Source organism: Corvus moneduloides, chromosome 14 (genome assembly GCF_009650955.1).
Source record: "Corvus moneduloides isolate bCorMon1 chromosome 14, bCorMon1.pri, whole genome shotgun sequence".
NCBI classification, from domain to species: domain Eukaryota; kingdom Metazoa; phylum Chordata; class Aves; order Passeriformes; family Corvidae; genus Corvus; species Corvus moneduloides.
In genome coordinates, this window is record NC_045489.1 from 17,590,732 (window position 1) to 17,599,042 (window position 8,311).

The 8,311-nt window shown below is 57.5% G+C and overlaps 1 protein-coding gene across 1 annotated transcript; it reads right to left on the bottom strand.

The window, feature by feature from the left end:
- Nucleotides 1–2,670: 2,670 nt before the first annotated feature.
- On the bottom strand, nt 2,671–4,747 carry LOC116451197 (transcription factor SOX-3-like). The gene has a single exon (XM_032124378.1). It carries the CDS (start codon nt 4,365–4,367, stop codon nt 3,411–3,413), a length of 957 nt encoding a protein of 318 aa, XP_031980269.1. The 5' UTR covers nt 4,368–4,747; the 3' UTR covers nt 2,671–3,410.
- Between the last annotated feature and the right edge of the window lie 3,564 nt (nt 4,748–8,311).

An 8,311-nucleotide genomic window follows, 5' to 3' on the forward strand; every position in this document is an offset into this window, starting at 1 on the left:
CAACGGCCAGATACTCTACAAATTTAAAAACTGAGTTCAGTACAAGTAAAACACACCTTCATCAGTTCTAAAGAGAACCGGTTTCTGCTTTTGTTCATGAGGAAAATTTCCTGAGCCCAAGCAAAGGATGTAACAGTGCTCTATGGGGAAAAAAAGTTGTCTTTCAGGCAATGTCTCCCTCTGTGCTGTTGGCTCTCTAATGAAATACGCTCCTGTTGAGGCACGAAGAGGCTGTATCTGATCTGTATTTGATGTACCAGGCTGGGTTCCATGGGTCTGTCCCCCATCCAGTGTGTGCACCTCTTCACAACCCATCCCACGAGCTCTGACCACAGCTTATGAACTTCAGGATAAAGTTTAGCCCCGGGAAGCTGAAAACTGCATTGGGAATTTTACCTGGACATCTCAAAATCAGTAAATCAGGAAAAGCAGCCCCTAGACCCTGGCCTTTCCTAGCAGGAAAACCACGGATAGGAGCTTCCAGAGAGAACAAGGCAGAGATATTTACACAGAGACTTTTCTCCGTGACCTCTCAGGGACTGGCTCACACACCCTCCTTAGGCCCTGACTTATGGCAAACAAGGATAAGTTGAGCTTAAAAATACTACAAATTTTGAAAAAGTGTTTCTCCCATCTCATGGCAGAGAATCCGCTTCCAGAAAACTCAGTTGTAAAGAGCAACTATTTGTAGTGAGCTGCAGCTCAACTCTGAGGACACCAAGTACAATTCCAGTGCTGGCAGCTGCTCACCTGCCCAGGAGCCCTCGCTTTTGTCAGACCTGCACCTGCACACCTGCCCGGGAAGGTGGCAGGAGAATTGTTTCAGGGAACAGGATCTTCACACTTCTCCACTCAGAGCTGTCCAGGCACTGCAGAGAGAGCACTGGGGCACAGTTTGACTCCCAGCTGAGATGAAATAGGTCCTGCTGCTGCCCTGCCTGCCTGTGTCCTGTACTCTATTAACATCACTGATATTACCACCTTCTCTCAGACCTCCCGGTTCTTTATGGAGCTGCTGCTTCTCACAGAGCTGGTAAATCACGCTACTAAACCCTCATGCTCCTACCTGAAGGGCAGCAGCACGAACAGGAGGAAGCAGCATCACAGGTTTGCCAGATTTCACCGGAAATATTATGGAAGAGTAATATTACCCCAGAGCTGTGGATATGAAACAGAATAGGTTCTCATTTGCAAAGCGGTCACCCCCAGCCCGTCCCGGGGGCAGTGGTGGTGCCGGAGCTTTGCCTCACTGACCAGTGGGCGGCCGGCCCCGGGCGCTGCTCTGTGCGGGAACAGGGTGCGGGGCTCGGGGCTTCTCCTGCTTTGGGACCTGCTCCAGGAACTGCCCCTTCCCCGGGTGGCCAGGAGCCAGGCACCCCCTGCCAGCGAACGAGGCTCTCGGAGAGGTTTGCAGAACATCCTCGCCTCTTGGAAGACCCCGAGGAAAGCCCTGCCCGAGCCTGGCCGTGCTTCCCGGCGGAGAAGGCAGGAGCCGCTGCCGGGGCATCCCCGCACCGGGGCCGGGATGCGGCGCGGGAGGGAAGTGGCGGGGAAGGAACGCGGCTCCACCGCCCCGAATAGCCAAGGGTCACAAAATCTCCCCAAAGCCGCTGTCGGAAAGGGGCGGCACGGCAGGTCCCCGTACCCAAACCCAAGCCCCAGCATCACCGTCGCGTTCCCTCTCCTCCTGTACCAAGGCAAGCAGCGGAGAGGCACCAGGAGCAGGCGAGAGGCAAAGCTGGAGGCGGGGATGCGCTGCGGAGCGGCGAGCTCGGAGCCCGGCCCTGGCGAGGAGCCGGGGACACACGAGGGGAGCCGGCCGGAACAGGGCTCGGAGGGAGGGCGAAGCGATGCTTTGCTCCGCCGGCCGCCCCGGGGTCTGTTCCGCAGCCATGAGTAAAGCACATCCCTAAAAAAAAAAACCAAACAAAAAACAAACCAAAAAAACAAACAAAAAAAAATGTAAAAAGGGCGGGGAAAGGAAGGAAAAGTTGTCCAGACGCAAAGCACTCGTCAAACCTACTGAAAAGATTGAATTATTTATTTCCTCTGGGGACTCCTGTAACCATTCATTTTTAATGGAGTCTAATTAAGAGTTCCCCAACGGGTTTTACTTTTGTAAATATTTTAGATGACCTGGCGTTTCTAGGCAAATCCTCCAGACAAAAAAAAAAAAAAAAAAAAACCAAACAAAAAAAAACAAACAAACAAAAAAAACGGAGAAAAAGCACAACAAGCCGAGGCGGAGACGTGATTCCCTTCGTTCCCCGTCGGCCGAGGGAAAGCAGCCGGGCGGGGAGAGGCAACAAGTGGCCGCGGCTCGCAGAGCGGCAGCTCCGGCAGCGCTGCGAGGCTTCCCCGGCGCCCGAGTCCCGCTTCACTTTAGAGAAAATCAAATCCAAAGAGCGCATCCTCCCTCTCCCGCCCCCCAAAATACAGCCCGGTGCGGCGGCCGCAGAAACGCGGCCAGAAAAGCTCCTGGAGCGGGCGGTGGGGCCGCGAGTGCGGCGGGAGCCCCGGGATGGGCTCGGCCCAGCCCCGCTCCGCGCTCCCCGCAGCCGCGGAGGGACCCGCACAAACCGCCCGGACACCGCCGACGTGCCTGATATAAAATTTATTGATCTCTCTTCGTTTGGAAGAAGGAAGCAAACGAGGACTAGGAACAGGGAAGGAGTATTTCGATGACTTTTTTTTTTTTTTTTTTTTTTTTGGAAGGAATCCGGTAACAAAACTAAAACGTTTCTTCATCCGATATGTCAAAACATGGTTCACAGTAAAATTCACAAACCCATTTACATAAGTTTACAGCTTAAGAAAAACCAAGACACACAACTTACTATAAATAAAAGAAATGCGTTTGCGACCCGCACAGCTCTGCTCTCTCCCACCTCCCCCTTTTCAAGGAATAAAACCTCAAAGTTAAAAAGTCGTGAAAGCTACAGATTGTGGATAGAAACCAAGCGAGAGTCGGTAACAAAACACTTAATAAACCACAACGATTATGTGAACAACCGAGTTTAAAAACAAAAGCCCGCGGTTTTTGTTTATGTCATTGCAACGCTAGAAATCAAACTGGAAGATGCAAGATTTTTAAAAAACTTTCAAGCGAATGAAACAGTGCCCAACCTAGCCGAAACCAGGAAAGGAGTTGCCGTGGTTTGAAAACTTCACAGCGGCTTCTAGGAGGCAGGAGTTGTGCTCTATTAAAATAACAACTTGCTCAAATATTATTTCTTGTACAAAAAAAAAAAAAAAAAAAAAGACACAACTAACGGATTTCCTTTTTAAAATTTCTCCAGAGTTAGTATTAAGTCTGCTAAGCCGAGCAACACTGCCGTACGTCCCGGTGTAGTCAGGGAGCGGTGGTGGGGTTAGGGATTAAGACGGGGAGCCGTCCGGAGCAGCCAAGTTTATATGTGAGTTAGTGGTACGGTACCATTCACGCCAGTCCCGGCACTCTGGTAGTGCTGGTGGACGCTGTGTAACCTGCTGCCCTGCAGGGCGGAAGGGTCTGTGGCATCCCCCCCGGGGGGCAGGTACATGCTGATCATATCCCGCAGGTCTCCCAGGCAGGCCCTCTGCGAGTGGGAAGTGATGGCCGGAGGCGGCGAGCTGGGCTCGGATTTCACCACGGAGCCCATGGAGCCCAGGCTCATGGCCGTGGAGGGCTGCTGGCCGTAGGCGGCGGGGGACATGCTGTAGGTGGAAGCGGCGTTCATGTAGGTCTGGGCCGTGGACATCATGGGGCTGTACTGCAGGCCCGTCATGTCGTAGCGGTGCATCTGCTGCAGCTGCGGGCTGTTCATGCCCGGGTGCTGGCTGTAGCCCAGCTGGTCTTGCATCAGTGAGTAAGCCCCGTTGGTCCAGCCGTTCATGTGGGCATAAGTGTCAATCCTCTGCCCCACCCCGACGGGGCTGCTCACCGCGTTGCCCCCCCCCGGGGCCAGCAGATTGCCGGGCAGCGAGTATTTGTCCTTCTTCAGCAAGGTCTTGGTCTTCCTCCGGGGCCGGTATTTGTAATCCGGATACTCCTTCATGTGCACGGCCCGCAGCCGCTTGGCCTCGTCGATGAAGGGCCGCTTCTCGGCGTCGCTCAGCAGCTTCCAGTCGGCCCCGAGGCGCTTGCTGATCTCCGAGTTGTGCATCTTGGGGTTCTCCTGGGCCATCTTCCTCCGCTGCCCGCGCGACCACACCATGAAGGCGTTCATGGGGCGCTTCACCCGGTCCTGGTCCGATCCCGCTCCCGCTCCGTTACCGGCCCCGCCGCCTCCGCCGCCTTTGCCGGTGCTCCCCGGAGCGGAGTTGCCCCCGGTGCTGCCCGGCGTGGGCTGCGGCGCCTTAATCTCCGTCTCCAGCATGCTGTACATGGCCGGGGCCGGCAAAAGGTGCGCCAGGGCGGCGGCGGGCAGGCGGGCACCGAGAGGGGAGAGGAAGTTAAAAAAAAAAAAAAGAAAAAAAAAAAAAGAAAGAGAAAACCTGCCTGGGCGGCTGCCGCGGAAGAAGGAGGAAGTTTTTGTGCCTGGCAGAAAGCGCCGCTCCCCGAGGTGCCGGCGGTGGCGGAGCCGCTGCAGAGCGGCTCCCGCGGGCAGCACCAGGCGATGCGCACACGGATCGCGGGGGTCCGTGATTGACGGGCTATAAATGAGGGGGCGGTGGCCAATCAGCGAGCGGTTCCCGACAGCCCCACGCCGGGAACTGACCGGCCGGGGGGGCGGGCGGAGGGACCCGGGCTCGGGGATGCCGCGGCCGCGGGTGCCGGACCCCTCCCGCCGCGTCCCGCGGCCCCCGGGCCCTGCACCTGCCCCCGGCTCCGAGCGGCGGCCGGGGCAGAGCGGCTCCCGCAGCTGCGGCCGTGCCGCGGGGGAAGGAGCGGGCCGGGGGTGCCCTGCGGGGCCGCGGGGAGGAGGAGCGGAGCGGGGCGGAGCGCTGCGCTGCGAGCGGGAGCTGCGCGTTTGCCGGGCACAAAGAGGTTTGGGACTCCCGGGCGGATGCACAGCCCCGTGCCAAGCTCGGAGAGGCTGCCTGGAGACGGAGAGAGCCCGCGCTGCATGGACGCCCCCCCGGAGCGGATGAAGGGGCGGGGGAAGGACGGACGGGCTAAACTCTTGCACTCCTGAGCTGTCGCCTAGGGGAGAATCTCCATTACCACGCTGGGGTTGGGCACGGCTGCCGGGCACTCCGTGCCGGTGTGAGAGGGGCTGCCCCGCGGGAGCGGGGCCGGGGTGGGTGGCTGCCGGCCGGGCACTCCCGGCCGTTCCCACCTACACTCACCCCGTTACCACTTGAGCTTTTACACTCGGCTGCTCCAAAAGAGGGGAGGGGGGTGGGGTAGAGGGGACGGCGCTTGCAAATCCCCCGAGTTTCATGGCAACAGAAAGTTCTCTTCGTGTGAAAGAAAACTTTGGCGGCGGATACGTGAGCGGAGCGGCGCCCACTTGAGCTGTCAATCACCGGCTTCCCTGTCCGTCCCTCCCCTCCCTTTACCCCTCCTTCCCTTCCTTCCCCAGAGGCACGGACATCGCACCTGCACGGACAGGGCCGGCAGCTCCCTGAAAGCACCGCGGGCACAGCGCTCTCCGCTCTCCTCGCCCCGCGCTGGGGGCCGGGACAGGCGGGCTGGGCTGCCCCATCCCTGCGCTTCCTCGTCCTCCCGCAGCCTCCGCTCCAGCTCCGCCTGGGGAAGCCGGGCGATCTCCGGGCCAGTGAGCGCTAGGGCAGCAGAGGCAAAGCGAGCCGCAGTCTGCTCGGGGAAAGCCCCGCTGCCGGAGGACGCGGGCAGCACCGCCGCTGTAGCGATGAACAAACTGCCCCAGGGGCGTGTGGGGCGCAGGGGAGGGTCAGGGGCCTTGAGCTGGGGATGTGTCTGAGCCTCACGTCCCGTCCTGGGCGGCCCGGCGAGAAGGGATGCTGCCGCCGCAGCTCCCCGGCTTGGCACGCGCTGGTGTCGGCCCAAAGACGAGACCGCGAGTGTGATGACGGTAATCGGTACGGGGAGGAGGAGACCTCCAGGGCAGGGCTCTCGGCTGGAGAGGGGGCTCCGGGCCGGGGGGGTTCGGCAGGGCCGTGGTGAGGAGCGCCCGGCCCCGCTCCAGCCCGCGCGGCGCTTCCTGCGGGAGCGGGGACAGGACGGGCACTGGAGGGACTCTGGAAACAGCACGATGGCGTGGAGGGGGTTGGTTTGAGCTGATCTGAGCACGGCAGAGATGTACCAGTTGAAGGTCTCACTCGTTTTGTACAGTTTTCTTTTTTGATAAAATGATCTGGTGAACAACGTCGAAGGGGAAACAAATCCCGCTTGCGACCGGCTATGGTGTAGTCAGCACTTTGGTTTTTGCTTGCTGCTGGTGTATTGAGTGAAGTCAAAATTTGGCAGCCCGAGGGGACAGGGTGGCAGCGGAAGGGTTGTTCTAGGCGGGGGTGATTCGCGTGTAACTTTTGCAATATGCTGGAAAAGCTTCAGAGGGCCGTAATTAACTCCAAACCCTCAAAATATCTTGGCCGCTCCAGTCGAGGTTTAAGACCTGCCAGGCTGGCAGGAAATCGGATTGATATATGTCCTGGCAATACTTTGATATTTCTTTATATAAGCGTTTGTTGGAGGGACTGGACACGCTGGCATGCAACGAAAAATTGGGCTGTATGGAGAATTAGAGGACGTGCTGAAATCCCCCTGAACAGTGTTTCCATCAATGTTTAAATAAATATTACAACGTTAAGTTTCGGACTCTTACTTTGTCTTTCAATTCGTCTTTGTGCAGCCTGAGTCTCAAATTAGATTTTTTTTCCCTCTTCGACACTCTTAAGGTCCATACTATTTCAAACCAATACAACATTTCTCTTGAAACATCGCATATTTTGTAAAAGAACTGAACCTGACCGAATAAAAATATAACTATAGATTGCTGGATTTCCAGACTTCCCAGGTTCCTGTAATGCTCCCTCTGCGCTTGGCTTCCCACGCCGCGCATGTTCGGAGGAAAGCTTCAAACTCCGGTTCACTGCTATTTCCAGAAGAAGGGTTGAGCAGAGACCCTCTGCTCCAATCCCTCCGTCTCGGCGTTAGTGCTCTCGGCTGGGATTTCGGGAGGGGAGAGGCGAGCCCGAAGCCGGCTTCCCTCAGGACTTTCCCTGGGAGCCGCAATTCCCCGGCTGAGCCCCCGCCCGGGCACGGCGCTGGCCGGTGCTGTCGCCGCTCGCAGGTCGCCACCTTCCCGCGGCCACCCCGCACCTGCTGTCGCCCTGTCCTTCCTTGTCCCTGCCCTGAAAACGCCCGTGAGTCGGCGTGGGGGGCAGGAGGAAACGAGGCGAGCCCGCCGGACCAGCTGCTGCTCCCCAAAGTTACTTGCAGAGCGCTTTAAGAGACCCCATCCCACCACCCTTGGAGCCTCCGCCTGCTCCCCGGGAATGGGGACGGAGCCTGCGGAGCCGCTGGGACGCAGGGAAGGGACAGAGAGCAGGAGGGGACCCAGCCCGGCACAATAAACGGGGCGAGGGGAAACATGATGCCCGGAGCCATTTTCTTAAACTCACTACGAGGGAAGCCCCGTGTGTCTGGCGGGGGTCGGGGAACACTTGAGGTGGTGTAAATACAGTTGTCAAAGGCTGAGGAGCCTTTTATTATTGCTATTTATTTATTTGGGTGACAAAGGAGCGCGAGGCGAGATAAGGAGTTCACAGCGCAACCCAACTTGAACGCGAGAGAGAACCCGCGCTTGAAAAGGGCCATTTGAAAGGGTCTGTCTGGGGTTTCTGCGCGATCAGCGCTTCATAAGAAACAGCCATTAATATTTGTTAATTGCAGCTCCAGAAGAGCTCGGGGGAATCTTGGAACTGTGTCAGGGAGGATCGCTGGCTTTTAAAGAATAACGCTACGTACAAACCGGCCCCGTCTAATCCTGTTATTAAAACATCCCCTTGGTGCCCAGCCCAATTCCCGACCGAGATCAGCGAGGGCTTGTCCTCGAAATTTGCCCAGACAAGGAAGCTGAGCGTCCCTTTCGTTTGGACCCTGCTGACCCTCGCTAGGTTGATCCTCCGAAAATGCCCAGCCTTTTAGTGATGCTTAAGATAAAAGTTCACGTGATCCCTGCTTCAGGCTCGCATCGATCTCCTCCCCCAGAAGTTTTCAGCGTGGTAATGTGGCCGCTAAATGGACCATTCGAGGCTGGTTCTACAGCTGAAGGTTGCTAGGAGTTGGGTGGGGTTTTTTTTTTAATTTATTCCACTTCTTAGTGTCACGTCAAAACACAGCTCGAGATTGCCTGCGAGGCTGCTGCCTCCCTCGCCGCGGGGCTGACACGGCCGGACCGAC